The 15,958-nt window shown below is 34.1% G+C and overlaps 1 protein-coding gene across 6 annotated transcripts in view; it reads left to right on the forward strand.

Annotated features, from left to right (window-relative positions):
* The window catches only part of LOC121410052 (cadherin-like and PC-esterase domain-containing protein 1), a 54,842-nt gene extending 46,954 nt beyond the window's left edge, over window positions 1-7,888 (forward strand). For all 6 annotated transcript variants that reach the window (XM_041601895.1, XM_041601892.1, XM_041601897.1 and 3 more), the window contains 3 exons: window positions 954-1,041; window positions 2,966-3,112; window positions 6,182-7,888. In XM_041601895.1, the coding sequence (XP_041457829.1) occupies window positions 954-1,041; window positions 2,966-3,112; window positions 6,182-6,331 (385 nt within the window). In that variant the 3' untranslated portion in view covers window positions 6,332-7,888. The remainder of the gene's footprint in view (window positions 1-953; window positions 1,042-2,965; window positions 3,113-6,181) is intronic.
* Window positions 7,889-15,958: the final 8,070 nt, after the last annotated feature.

Below are 15,958 nucleotides of genomic sequence, written 5' to 3' on the forward strand. Positions count from 1 at the left end.
TTTGACAGATATGGAACAGAAAATGTGTTGTTATTAGTTGAAAACTCTTTGAATAGATGATATTCAGGAATTTAAGTGATTACCAGTAGATTTGTAGATTGATAGAAATGATGATAAGATTGATTTGATTACCAGTAGATTGATAGGAACGATGATAAGATTGATTTGATTACCAGTAGATTGATAGGAATGATGATAAGATTGATTTGATTACCAGTAGACTAATAGGAATGATGATAAGATTGATTTGATTACCAGTAGATTGATGGGAATGATGATAAGATTGATTTGATTACCAGTAGATTGATAGGAATGATGATGAGATTGATTTGATTACCAGTAGATTGATAGGAATGATGATGAGATTGATTTGATTACCAGTAGATTGATAAGAATGATGATGAGATTGATTTGATTACCAGTAGATTGATAGGAATGATGATAAGATTGATTTGATTACCAGTAGATTGATAGGAACGATGATAAGATTGATTTGATTACCAGTAGATTGATAGGAACGATGATAAGATTGATTTGATTACCAGTAGATTGATAGGAACGATGATAAGATTGATTTGATTACCAGTAGATTGATAGGAACGATGATAAGATTGATTTGATTACCAGTAGATTGATAGGAACGATGATAAGATTGATTTGATTACCAGTAGATTGATGGGAATGATGATAAGATTGAATTGATTACCAGTAGATTGATAGGAGTGATAATAAGATTGATTTGATTACCAGTAGATTGATAGGAATGATGATAAGATTGATTTAATTAGTAGGTTGATAGGAATGTTGATAATATTGATTTGATTACTAGTAGATTGATGGGAATGATAATAAGATTGATTTGATTACCAGTAGATTGATAGGAGTGATGATAAGGTTGATTTGATTACCTGTAGATTGATAATATGATTGATTTTATTTGCTGATCATTATAGGAGTGGATTGATTGGTATCAAGAAGTTAGTGAAGAGTTTAGGAGCTGGATTTCATCAACCTGTTGATGGGATTCATTGTCTTACTCTAGTAAGTAATCAGTCATCATATTTAGTCTTTATATTGGAGCTTCAATATGAAAGATTTTCTTTCGAAAAACTTTTTAAGGTGCCAAATAAAATGCCCTTAAAATGCTAAATTTTTGGTTCACAGACTCCTTATAGGACTCTGATCAAATGTACTTTTAAAAAAATTGACATCACATTTATTTTCTCATGTATTTTATTGTTTCCTGAATTTCTTATATATTTCTCTGTTTTTCAACATTTTTATTTCAATGAAAATTGTCGGAGACTTTGTTTTGACCATAAACAAGATGAAAGTAATTGATTTCAATCAGTAAAAATAATGATACATTTATGAATTTTGTCTAGAAACACTATGTGCATTTGATTTGTACACCAATTAATGTTTTTGAGCAATTTTGGGTCTTGCACGAACTTAAGATATGTTGTGTAATTTTGGAACCTCGTACATGGTGGTCACAATTTTGATCTCATAAGTTGCGCAACACTTGAAAGCAAAAACTCGGTAATAAGTATTTACGCAGCAGATTTATCACAAAAAATGTTGAGGGGGGCTGAATCAGCCCTCCCGCAAGTCTTATTAGGATAACCCTTAAAGGACTGGGGGCATGATGGTCCCCCCCCCCTCGACGCCTCGTGCAATATTTCCAATATCTTGCGCACCTTTCGAGACCAAACTTTGTGACATGCAGGTATAGCATCACAACGCCATGTGACTTTTAACGAGACAATGTCATGCCGAAAATGACTAATTTTTATACTTTGTGTACAAAGTCTGTGGGAGATTAAATTCATAAAAGGTTTTTTTTTCTTTCTAATTGGTCTGCTTACTGGTTGTTTAGGGTTTAGTTTAGTTTTAAATGGTCTGTAATGATTTCCATTAAAAAAAACAAAAGATGTAAAAATAGGGAAATACATGAGAAATTCTAAAAACAAAGAAATACATAAGGAAAAAAATGCTTTCATAATTTTTGTTTGTAGAAACCTTTACATTAGATTGCAAAGATGAAATCTGGAAAAAAAGAGAAAATTTGAAGTAAAATTGGGTGTTAAATTTGCAAATAATGTTCTTTCATGAATAAATTTGCATATTCTTTTTCTGATAAATAAATATAATGATTTTCAGAATTTTTTTATACTGGTTTGTAGTTTATATTGTAAAGAATGTGCGTGCCAAATTTTTGGCGCGATTGCTCAAACTACATCTCAAAAAGCCCAGTCCTTTTAGGGTTAATATATTTTCTCTTTGCAAGGTGACAAAAAGTAATAATCTGTTAAGGTTTACTGATATTATTTGTGACATTTAACACAATTTAGCACATTTAAATGCAACACAATGACAGGAGTAATGACTATATTGGAGTTATTGTGGTATTATCATTTTTCAAAAACTTTGGGCCAATTATGAGACTTGGATTAAAATGTCAAATGCATATTTATTAGAATGAGTGATGCCATTTGTCTCATCATATTTGAAATCTATACAAAACGTTTCTGAGCTTTGCTGACAAAAAAAAGCACTGATGAAATTGATGTTCTCTCATCTACTGGTACACACTTTCCTTCATTGTAATATCATTATGTTGCTTTATAACTCATCTCTATTGCACAGATGAAATTCATGTTTGATTATAAATATCTTCAGTATTCCTCTTAATGCTAGACATTAGAACACAAATAACTTACAGTGAACTCTGTCACAGCATCTTTGCATTAGAAAAGTTACCATTAAATTTGACAATATATCATAAGAGACTTTCAAATATTAGCTGATTTCTCATCTTTTCCAACATCTCTTCTTTGCACTATGGAACTCATGATGCTTATATTTTTTATTTTCTTTTGCGCCGTTGAATAGAATGTTTCTCATCATAGCAAACAAAAATCCCCATTGTAATACAAATCTTTATTTTATTGGTTTATTGTAGGCTGAGCAGAGGAAAGTATTACTTCATAACCAAGGGCTACAGCAAGCTGCATTTAGAATGGGATACAGTTTTATAGATACATTCAACATGACCATGGCAAGATACAAGGATTTCTTAGAAGGAAAGTGTGCTTGCCATTTTCATAAGGTAAGAAAAAACACAGCATCCAAGAAATTGAAGTGGGCTAAAGTTCAACTTACAGAAAAGCAAATGAAATATAGATAGGTGGTTCAATTTGTAATGAAGATTAGATGGAATGCAGGTCAATTTTTTGCATAATGATTTAAAAAAAAAATTGATACAGATTTACATGTTGCTAGTGATGATATATCTGCTTATGATTAAAGGGATAGTCCAGCTGAAAATATCTATATCTTAATACATAGAGTAGTGTTCGCTGAGCAAAATGCCGAAAATTTCATCAAAAATCAGATAACAAATAATAAAGTTATAGAGGTTTATAGTTTAGCAATATTTTGTGAAAACAGTCATGAACATTCATTAGGTGGGCTGATGATGCCACATCCCCGCTTTCCATTTTCTTATGTTATTACATAAAATCACTTTTTTTTTCATTATTTCATACTTGTGTGAATAATATGTCTCCCTTGTAATGAAATAAGTTGCAGCAATAAATATCTGATGCACTAAATCAGTTGTAAATCCAATTTTTCTAGTTCTTGGAGGAAAAATTTAAATAAACGTAATTTCATATAATAAAATACAAAAGAACAAAGGGAGACGTGACATCAGCCCACCTAATGAATATTCATGACAACTGTTTTCACAAAATATTGCTAAACTTTAAAATTCAACAACTTTGTTATTTGTTATCCGATTTTGATTAAATTTTCGGCATTTTGCTTAGTGCATTCTACTCTATTTATTAAGCTGTAAATACTTTCAGCCCGGACCATCCCTTGAAGGATGAATATTTGTTTTCACCTTTTAAAGAAAAAGTCATTCATCACAAGATATGTATTTTATTTCAAATCAGGTTGCATACCAAATTTTGTAATATACGGACATAACTTCACCCTCTCTTTGCTTAGAGAAAACATGACAAATGTATTATGGTCAATTTAGTTCAAGATTCTTTCTAGTTTTATTGATTTTTTAATTGATTTTTTTTACTTAATATACTTACTTGGATTTGCCTGGATGTTGAGACGTAAAGCAATGTGCTTATGTTACCATCATTGATTTTTCTTAACTTTGATAAGGTCGGTACTTCAGATATAATATGATAGCCTTATGTTTATCAAGTGTTTTTTTTAAACCCCTTCATCAATTATGAGGATTAGGATTTCATCATTTTTAGTGGCATTCAGTTTGTGAGATCATTGAAAGGCATAGGCTAACATTTCAAGTTAAAAAAATATTGAGCTTTGATTCACATTGTTTTTTTATATTGTTCACATGAATGAAAAAACATCAAGCTAGAAACAAAAGTGCAGATACCTTCAAGATATCTATGACAGACAAATCATTTACTCAATCTCCTGGTTAATAACATGTTAGTGTATGGGATGAAATTAAGATGGGGGTTTCCAGTCAATTCATATTTCACCTTTTTCAGTACTAAATAATGGTTTAGGGCTGATAATATTTCTGGGTTCCATTCTATAACATATCACAGACACAGGTGACAAGTCCAACCTTTGCAGCTTAGATTTTTTAAAAGTCAAATCAATGTTAACCTATGCATTTAATGTCAGGATTTAGAATGTTTGTTTTTTCAGCTTGTGAGTTGTCAGTCAAGTTTTCTTTATGGAACCAACGTTCTTTTTTTAAAATCCTGATCAAGGCATAATCTTATGTCATCCAGTCATTTTCAATATGACTGGAAATACAACTCATTGTTGTGACATTTCACCAATTATGATTTGGCTTCTTCGGATGAATAATAATAATATGTCCATTTATATAACGCTGTCACTATGTGCATATACTCAACTGCGCTTTGATACTTGGTATCATATCATTACCCCGGCTGTAGCTGAGCCGCCAGATTAATAGGCGCTAAAGCGTTCAAGGAATAAATCCTACCGGGTACCCATTTACCTCACCTGGGTCGAGTGTGGCACAATGTGGATAAATATTATGCTATGGCTGGGATTCGAACCCACGACCCTCTGTTTCAAAGTCCGAAGACTAATCCACTGGGCCACAATGCTCCACGAATGAATGAAGATCCTGCTGAAGGGATTGCCTTATAGTTTTGTAGCATGGCTTGGAATCATTATTATTATTTTATTCGGCACTTAATCGAAAAGAAAACATGTACAATGCAAGATTGACAAATATTACAAAAATACAAATAGTGTTTAGACCTTTTCTCACCCAACCAGGTAGCCTGGGTAGGGAATAGGTCAACTTAATGGCCATGGCCCACAGGCCTTCCCTCCCACACCCGATTGAGTGAAAAAAGATCATTACATATAATACAGTTACGAAATATAAAACAGGTAGGTTGCACAAGAAAAGGAATCAACTTACGTTTAACATAACAATAGAAAACCAGGAGGAACAAATATTTGATTAAAATAAAATAATTGTGCCAAAATTAGAAATCAGTTGAAGTAAATAACTTTATAACGCATGAGATAAAGGACGTAACAAAATCAGGATATTGGAAACCGTTTAGAAAAAAAATAAAAATAAATAAATAAATAAAAATAAAAAATAAAAAACTTGAAAATGTGTTGTGGACCATTTAGACATATTTTTATTTATATTTTAATCTAGCTGGAACTTTAGGATTCAGATTAGATTATTGAAGGACAATCGGTATGTCTGAACACCACTCACTTCTAAGGCGAATACTACTTCCAAAAACATGGACATGTGATGGGGTCACCGGTTTCTTCTTAAGTTGTGATCATTTTAATGCAAGATTTCGAGACCACTGCTCTGTCTTCATATACTTGCAACTCAAACCACTGGACTGGTTTCGAGATGCAGATGTGGGACTGGGTAATCAAGATTCCAAGCCATATTTTGCTCGCTGTGTATAGTCCAGTGCACACTGAATCTGCACAATTTCAGATGCTGTAGGGGCATCCCCTTGCCCAAAGGTGGAACATGCATTGCAACAATGAGTTATATTTCCAAAATGTTGGGCTCTTCTTAACTTGTTTGCATTTCTTTCTTAAGAATAATCAAGCAATGAAGATGGTCATTGATTGTTTGTTTGTTTTTTCATACTCATATCAGGTTGAAGAGATTGACATTCAGAAATCACAAGAACATCCAGATCTAGAGAAGGTTGAAGGTCATGGCATGACTGGACGATATCATGTGACTGGTCATATTAATGCAATATATTCTGAGATCTTACTTGCACAGATATGTGAAGTGGGATGACCCGATAGATAGAGAGGTCAAGGTTCACATGTAGGAGTCTCATTATATAACTTTTACAAGGTGAGGACAGTAACCTAGTATTGGACATAGAGGACATATTGAACTATCTTTTTGACATGTTCAAGTTCAACAGTTGAATTAATCTTATACATTTTTTTTCTTTTGTCAGATGTAAATGGCATTTAAATATGATTCCAAGAATGATTTGTTTCCATATATTTAGGCCCATATCCTGAAGCCCAGTTCAGCTTAGGCCATGGTTTAACTCTGTGTTATTTATTTTATATTGTATGATTCTTATATCTACTATCTTCTTTCCCCGTGTATTAATGGTGAAGATATCATTTAGTTATTATTCCAAACAAAGTTTTGAGAGAATCGAGCACCAAATGTGCAGATGAATTGAACCTGTACTGTTTACAGATTCATGTCTTAATTGGCATAATGTTTTAAATGGATGCTGTATTTGAGTATCAATTTCAATTTTATTGCACAGCAACATCTCAGTTCAATTTATTATGTGTTGTATCTCATGTATTTCAAAAGCTAGTGAATTGGCTGTAACCAACTAAGAGAGAAAACAATGTGTATATGAAAACAGAAGAAATCATAAATAAGATGTGAAATAGAGAGAGGGGGAAGGGGGAGATAGAAATGGAGAAAGAGACACTCACATGTTTTGATTTGAAAGGGGAGTGACTATGGGAGGGGGGCTGGAGGAAGGAGATGGAATGCAAAGTGCAATGACTAAGTAGTACTGAGATCAACATATTTTCTGCATATCTTTGGCTCACATGACTTGGATGCTTAGGGCTTAATACATGTATGCTTGAAATCCAGATAATTGCACAACCATTTACCAGTGGATTTTATCATTGCATGCAAGATCATTTATAACATAACTGATCACGTCCACATTTTGATAGAAAGCCATCTCCAAATGTCTCAAAGTTTGATCAAATACACATATATCATGTGTTCCAGACCAGATACATCTCCCTGGGTTGTATTTTATTAATGTTATTTTAAATATCAATAATATCATTGTTCATGTTTATCTCATTTTTTTGTTTTATTTTGCTGTATGTGCTTTACTTTGCTGTATGAATATTATTGCCAATCAATTTGACCCTCGATTTCATTTGATATAAATCTACATAAATGAATGCAATCTTCTTATTGAGTAATAAGCTTTTTCAAAATTTTTTTTAATAAAATGATTAATTATTGATATCTATTCATGTTAGATGTGGAATAGACCTGCCATTGACAGTAAATAGATGAAAGTTTACGGAACTATTTTCATGGAATTGGATAATGGCATGGAAAGTTGAGATTTATTTTAGTTTACCAAACTAAAACACTATTAGCACAGTCACATTGATTTTCTTCTATCTGAATCCTACTCATTTAAACAAAAGTTAAAAAAAAAACAATAATGAAGAACCTATTGCTTATACCAGGTCATGGCATCCTTAACAAATCTTGACCTATTTTCTACGCAATTTCGTTTTGACATTGAAAGTTGAAGCTGTTCTTGCTAATCATGCATATTAGGTACCAAAATAAAAAGAAACATCTTGATTTTATTTTGTTGGTAATGACTAACATGATTCGTTAATGTACTGTATGCTTTCAATATGAGAGAATTCAAAGAGCAATGACTTTAGTTTGTTTCAATTGTTTGCATTGATAGGTGCTATTCTTTGTTTATTTCGCAAAATGAATGTGTGAGCTCAAAACTTGCATTTCTTGTGACTATTCCAATACTTAAAATTTTCCCTTTAAAGATTAGTAAGATTTTAAATTAACCTGCACTATTTATCTTAACTTTGATTTTATATATTTCCCAAGCATAGTGTTGCAGAAGAATGCCTTATTAAGATTTTATCTTGCCAGTTTCATGCAATTTTTTTTTATTGTATCACCATGCTTATTAAGAGAAAGTATTGAAATGGGTTTTACCAATGTATTAAGAATATATTGTGATAACCTACTTACAGTTAGCCCAAATGAATGAATGTATAATCAGTTATGTGTTTTATCATTGCAGTCACCATCATCAAAGAAAATTTATCATCAAAAGACGGATTAACACCCCCATGATATTTCAAAAGGTGTAGCTTTAAGGCCTGTGGATAACATCATTTCAATTTTGATTTCTAAAGAATAGAAAAGAATGTAATTTAAGATTGTAAACAGATAGTAACACAACTAATCTGCTGTGCAATGCATGAAGCCAGACGTGTTGTTATACAGTACGTCCCACAAAAAACGCAACCAAGGTCTAGCGATGATTTCTCATAACTTAATCACAAATGCAATAGGCAATTGACCTATCATTTTAAAACTGAGAATCTCTTCTTTCAGCTAGTATAACATACAAGATTTCTCATCCATGCATGAGTGAGTAAAAACAATTTGGAGAAAGGATAGCAAAAAGTCATTTTGCGAGGGGTATCAAAATTTCAAAAAGAAAATCACATACCTAAAAAGTTTAATATCCACTCTTTAATTTGAAAGCTAAATTGCAGAAAATGGTCAAGAAATAACAAAGTTATTTTTCTTCAAAACAATGCTTGTATTTCCATCATTTTATGAAACAAACATGTTTTCACCAGTTTCCAACCTAAGCTATGGTGCGGTTAATAAAAGACTTCATGCGTGAATGATCATCAACAAAACTGAGCGTCGAGTAAGTCTGAAAGCTATCCTGTCATACCTCTTCATTTTATGAAATTAATGGAATTCAAGTCTTATTTCAAATAAATAGAACTTTGTTATTTCTGTACCGTTTTCTGTAATTGATGTATCAAATTAAAGAGCAGATATTTAACTTTTTAAAGATTTGATTTTCTTTTTGAAACTCGGATACCGCCCGCCAAGTGACTTTGGTTTCCTTCAAATTGTTTTTACTCACTCATGCATGAATGATGTATAATATAAGTTATTTCAAATGAAAGGAAGAGACTCTAAGCTTTACAATGATGATAGGTCATTTGTCTATTAAGATTTTATCTTGCCAGTTTCATGCGATTAAGGTATGATAATCTTGGTTTTGTTTTTTGTGGGAGGCACTGTATGGCCACGTTGGTTATATCAGATATTTCCATTGTCAAAAACTACTCAAAATTTTTACAGCATTCTAATATTATTAGCTTATCACTGTAAGATTTTAAGAATGTACTTCACTACTTTTTGTCTTCATTAGAAATAAAAATAGGATTATGAATTCAAATTGTGTTTTGATAAAGTATTGATTACTGTATCCATTTCTGTACTTCATTGTTCACATATTAATTGGTTATATGTCTGTATAATTGAAGAAAATTATTAGCAGCTGTTATTTTACTTTTTATCTTAATTTCCTCACATCTTTTCTGTTTCTTTGTTGTGTTTTTGTTTGTGGTTGATTTATACTGCTGATAAAATTTATTTTCATTTTAGAAGGGAAATATAATGTCTGATGTTGCCATAATGAGTCGTAATTTTGTATTGGTATTTAGCTTGAAAAGGCCTTACTTGGAGCTTCTTGTTTATAATTTTGTTTGATTACCTTTAAAAAAAAGTTTGAAGAAATAGGTTAAAAATATTTTTTTTTCTTACACTTATGTGGTAGCTCCATTCATACACTTTCTTCTAATTCATTCTATTATCATGTTTCCAATGAAAGTTACCTAGTGCCTTGGTATTTTATACTGAATTTTGTAACAGTGATGCGATCTGTTCTCAGTACTAACTGCATCATACATGTACTGTATGCACATTGAGATATTAGCAGCTTTATATAAACCAGTATTCAGTTTTATATTTATGGATAAACCAATTCTAGTATTAAAATTTAGACATGATATTTCAGCCGTTATCACAGAACTATCAATGTATTTTATGAGATGTTGCTATTTACTACTTCAGGTGATTACACATTCTACAGGTAAATTACATCAATATTAAATTATGTTATTATGAAAAATTTATTAGCCTGAGTGTTTAGTGTATTCCAACAATAATAAGTACTCACATCTCCCCCCCCCCCCCCTATTCACTTATCTTCATCTCTGTCATATTATTGCATCTTTGTTTATTCTCTACTAGCAATCTCTATATCCCTTTAGATCTCCTATCACCCCCCCCCTAGTCTGCTGGGCAAACCTTCACTCGAAATAAGGGTCTGAATGTGCAGCCTACTCATGCCTTGTGTACTGAAGGCTCTCTCGCTCGAACAGCAAGTTTTTTATGTGCTAGTCTTTGCGTGGAGGCACACTTGTTGATCAAAGTTCCAATCAGGGTCTGTGCCTGCAGACTACCCCCCTCTCTATCTCTCTCTCTCTTCCTTTCTCTGCATCCTATCTTGTCCAATCTGTCACCCATCTCTCTAGACCTCTCTCTCTATATGCTTCTAAACAAGGTGGTGATCTTGTTGAAAATGTACTGGATGTTGCTGATAAAAATAGTCATGATGACAGTGATGCTCATGACGATGATGGTGGTAATGATCGATGATGATGGTCATGATGGTGATGATGATGATGATAATTGTGGTGGTGGTGTTGGTGATGGTAGTGGTGGATGATGACGATTTTGATGATGGTGGTGGTGGTGGTGTTGGTGATGATGGTTGTGGTGGTGGATGATGACGGTGGTGATAATGATGATGGGGGTGGTAGTGATAATTGGGGGTGTTGGTGGATGATGATGATGATAATGGCGTTAATGATGCTGGTAATGATATTGGGGTTGATGAAGATGGAAGTTGTGTTCATGACAAAGAGTTAGTGAGCATGATCACCCATATGAAAGAAAATGAGAGAGAGGCAGGCGCGTAGCCAGGGGGGTGGTTGCCCACCCCCCCCAAAAAAAAAAAACGTCCAAAAGAAGGGAAAAAAGAGAGGAGAAAAGGAAAGCGAAGGGAGGAAAATTAAGAAATGTAGCTTTGTGGGTTTTTCTTTTAATTTTTTTCTAAAAAGAGAAATTCCTCTCAATTTATATATATATGAATTTTGCTTCCGCGCTGCGCTCGGCTAAATGACAATATCGCAGTTCTCCTTTGTTTCCCTCACCCTTTCTCTAACCCTCTTTTTTCCACCTCAGCTATATGTGTTTCTTGCCAGTTCAAGTTCAAATGTATACATGAGGGCATGGAATTAGAGTAAGGTTAGGCCGAAGTGTATGAAGTTATCTTTTTTTCAAATTGATCGCGCAACTTCTGGTCGGGTCGGCTCCGGGCGGGTCAAATCTATATCAATTTCTGCCGTCACCTCCATACAGGCAACTTCTCCCGCTTTTCAGCTCATTACTAAACAACCATTTTGGGGCAAACGGGTTTCTAATTTATAAAGAGGAAGGAAAAAATTCGTGTCGTATTAAGTAAAAAAAAGTACAATATTTTTTTATCAAATTCTATTAAATTTCATGTCATTTTCCTGCACATTCATCTCCTGTCCTGTTTTGCGCCCTCAGTTTGAAATCAAAATGAAGCGCTTCAGGATTAGTCAAAGAAATTATACATCACCCTTTTTTGTATAATTTCAAGAAATCACAGTAGTTCCAACTTTTTGAGCGGCATTTTCCTTGTAATGAAGTTCAATAATCTTAGAAAATCAAATGAATTAGAGCCGATAGGTATAGAGATATCTGCATTTGATGAAACGTCCGCCCTTTGAAATTTCAGAGTTTCGAATTGCTCTGCGCGGGGATGAATATCTTCCTCCCGGCATATACCCTTCTCCTCTGTTTTGCGAGTTAAAGGTATGCACTGTCGCTAAATTGTTTGTAAACAAATCTGATCTATCCAAGGGAAGCATTCAATATGTCTTAGAGAATACCCTTTTCTCGGCACCCTTTTCTTTGCAAAAAAAAATGATTAAAGGTTTAAGGTTCCGCGCTTCGCGCGGGGTAATTATTATTACAATTTTCTCCATTTTATCCCTTCTTGTGCGTTCACAATCACTTTGTTCAAAATCACAATATAGTCAACTGAATTGGAGCTGATATAGGTAGGGCCTATTAGAGACAAGAGAGACGGGTCCTTTTCATTTTAATTTATGAAACACCGAAAGCTTCGCGCGGGAGGGGGAAACTCCCCCTCCCTTCACCCACCCCCTAGGGAGTGTGCTTCGCGCGCTCTGAAAGTGTTGGCATGCTTAGCGTGCATTTACCGCCCCCTCAAAAATGACATCCTGGCTACGGTACGCGGTTGGAGAGGGGAGAGAAGTTGGCAATATGGGGAGCAAGGCATTTTTTTTACCCGCCCGTCCTATACAGTGCGTATCAAAAAAAGTTTACACTTTGAAAAAGCTCCGGGAATTAAAAAATATACAACATGTGGGTAATTTTTCACATATAATCTTGGGTTTGGGTCTCATCTATCCAATGAAAGTAAAAGTTTTGACAGAATATTAGACTTGAATGAGCAGTGTCCATTTGTGTAAAGCTCGCAGAAATCTGTTTGCGCAGAAATGCTCGTTTTCACGCTGTGTCAAGGGGAAAGGGCGAAATCAAACTTACCCTGCAAAACATTTCTCATCCATTTCCCTTGCACTTTTAGTCTATTGAAATAAAACGGATACATTCAAGCATTTTGTAACAATTTTGACACCCAAATTGAAATTTCAACACTTAGTAAGCACAACCTTTACCCTTTTTGTGCCAGCTGGATCTGAGGACATAACTGAATCTGAACAAAAGTTTATATCAGACATTTCCAGCATTTTTCACTAAGTTTTTATCATTTAAAGTGGGTTTACATTTCATTTTTCATTTAATGCTTGTTTCTCCACACTTTTTCCAAGCTTGACAATGATTAACAAAATGAAAATCAAGCCTAAGCCATTTCATGTAAATCACAGTTCAGTGTAAAGCAAATATCGTCACGATGGCCTCGGAGAGTCGGGGTGGGGTGGGGCGCAATGCACCCTTCAATGTGTTTTCGGCAAGGAAACAATTTAAAAAAGGTAAAAGGTATCTTCAAATCAATTTTACTAGCTAAATCATACGTGTTCTTTGTGATTAAGGTCTACTTTTACTCGCATGACTATTTCAAAGTTCTGCGCAAATCATTTTCACTAACGTTTTAAAAGCAAGTGGTGCTCACTCAAGCGGAAATATTTTTCGACAGTTATATCATCATTTGCTTAAATGGATCTGTCCCAATGTAAATATGTGGAAAAATCTTCAGGATATTACAAATGTATAATTTTACAGGATTTTTTCTAAGTGTAAACTTTTTTTGATACGCACTGTATAGGCAGACAGCGCGTATTATGGTATTGCGCTCGGTGTCCATCTGTCCGTCCGTTAAGTTTTCCTTGTAAACGCGATAATTGAAGTTCAACTTTGTAACCAAGGCTCATATAATTTGGTGTGTATGATACTAGCATGGATCCAAGGAAGCCTACTGATTTTGAGGTCAAAAGTTAAGAGCACAGTGACATGTATTCATCTTACCCTTCTGAAGTCCTCGTTAACGCGATAACTTTAGTTTAACTTAACCTAGGCTCATATAATCTGGTGTGTATGATACTAGCATTTTAAGGTAATAAAGGTGAAAACGCCACCTTCCACTTATCTTGCTTGACCATAATAGCTCCATTTTAAGCGTTGGCAGGCGGGTGTACTATGTGCTCGCCTTAATTGGCGACACTTTTAAGTTGTTTTAATTAGATGTGGGCGAACAAAGTTTATTCAGTCCACCTCAATATTTAGTTGATTAGAATAGAAAAAAAATCAAATTAGGATGTAAAACAGGAAACCTTACAGTATTCATAATTTTGCTTATTTTTACAACTTGTTGATATGCACAGTGAGTCGCAATCTACTCACTTTTAATTTGTTTTGCTATGATTCAATTATGTAAGACATTCGTTTTATCAAATCAACTTCAATCGATATATTTTATATTTCATGAAATGACAGACAAAAGAAATAGTGAACATCTTCTGTTCCATATATGTCATCTTTGTTGCACATATTATAGGTCCCAGTACTAGACTGACCTATGAACTCAAACAAAACTAAGAAGTGTCACAACTGTGTTACCATTCAGTATCATGTTGACGTTGGCCCGGGTTGGCCATGGATGTACTTGGGAGAGCAATCAAAAGTTATTAAAAAAAAACAGCCACTACTAGACCAAGAAGCTGTACAGCCTTGCTGTATATATGACCAGTATATGCTGTACAGCCTTGTCAAAGTCTTTGATTTATGATCACTCAAGTCAAAATGTGTAACTGTTTCATTTTAGCACCGTTAATACCACTTGCCATCAATCAGAAGTAATTTCCTTTGATGTTGAGGAACACGTTGCTTTCGTGGTATACTTGCTGCGTGATGTCCCTATCTTTCCCGCCATGTGGGCATAACTCCTGTCGTCTGCTCATATAATTCTCATGCTGCGCATCAAGTCCTCTCGAAACATTCTATTATCAATCTTTCTTGTATCCATGAGGTGTTTGTCCTTTCCCCACAATATTTTTGAACCATTTTTAATATTTGTGGTAGATGTTAATAAAACATGAATCAATATACTTCTACTAACTAAATGGACATGAATTCCTGATTTTTAGACGAAAAAAGTTTGAGCTGGTTTTAATCGAGTAAATATTATTTTAGAATATACTCGTACAGAAAACATGACGAGACCGGCCTGTTGGGGGGGGGGCTTCAAATATCTTCTCGAAAATGTTCCCCAGAAGTCTTTTGAAAGAAAGAGCTAATTCTTTTCATTCGATAGAAAACGTATTATGTTACCGACAAAAAATCGAGTCGAAAAACAAACACACGCGGCGTCGGAGGATTGCCGAAAATGGTTACATGTCGCTGGCCAAACTGAGCCGGTGTCTTTATTCAATTTTCTGATCAAACCACTTACTCAGCAGGAGAATAGAGCTCAAATTTATGAACAGATTGAAAAGGGGGTCTGACGGGTGTATTTGAGGTATAGGAGAAGGGGTTTGCATGCATGGTCTTCCTGTAGGTATTGTATTCATTACTTTAGTGCTTTGATATAGCCTAGCCTATGGCTTTGAGATTAGTGTTTGAACCCATTCGAAACGAAAGTTAAGTCCATGGTTGTTGAGAGGGGAGTATTTCGGGTTGTCAAGTGCAAAATATGACCCCAGGCCTTTTTTTTTATGAATTCCACTACTTTTAGAAATTTTGTATTCGAATTGGCTCGTGTTAGAGGAAAGGAAATTGATGGTTGAATAATTGAACTGTTCCAGTTTTGTTAGGCTCCTTGTGATCGTAAGACGTTGAAATACTTTATTTTGCTACATTGATAGATAACACGGGAGAAGTGATTATTTAATGTGGCTGAAACAAACTATACGAAGGATAAATCGTACTTAAAATGAATATATTACAGAAAGAATGAGAATTACTGGATTCGTTCCTTGCAGCATGAAAAAATTAAAAGGGACATAAATAAGTTTAAATTAGTTTGACAATATTGTCAAATCATTTCTTGCGTATGTCTTGAGCTTATTAAATCTACTGCATTCGGAGGTGTGTGTCACTGGGTCTGTTTTAGACCAGCATGTTATAGTTTGAAATTCATGGATCTTTTTAGTTTGGATGGTGATGTTTGATGTGTTAGAATTATACTGGTTATGATCTTGATTCTCCGAA

This window comes from Lytechinus variegatus, chromosome 3 (assembly GCF_018143015.1).
Source record: "Lytechinus variegatus isolate NC3 chromosome 3, Lvar_3.0, whole genome shotgun sequence".
Lineage (NCBI taxonomy): Eukaryota > Metazoa > Echinodermata > Echinoidea > Temnopleuroida > Toxopneustidae > Lytechinus > Lytechinus variegatus.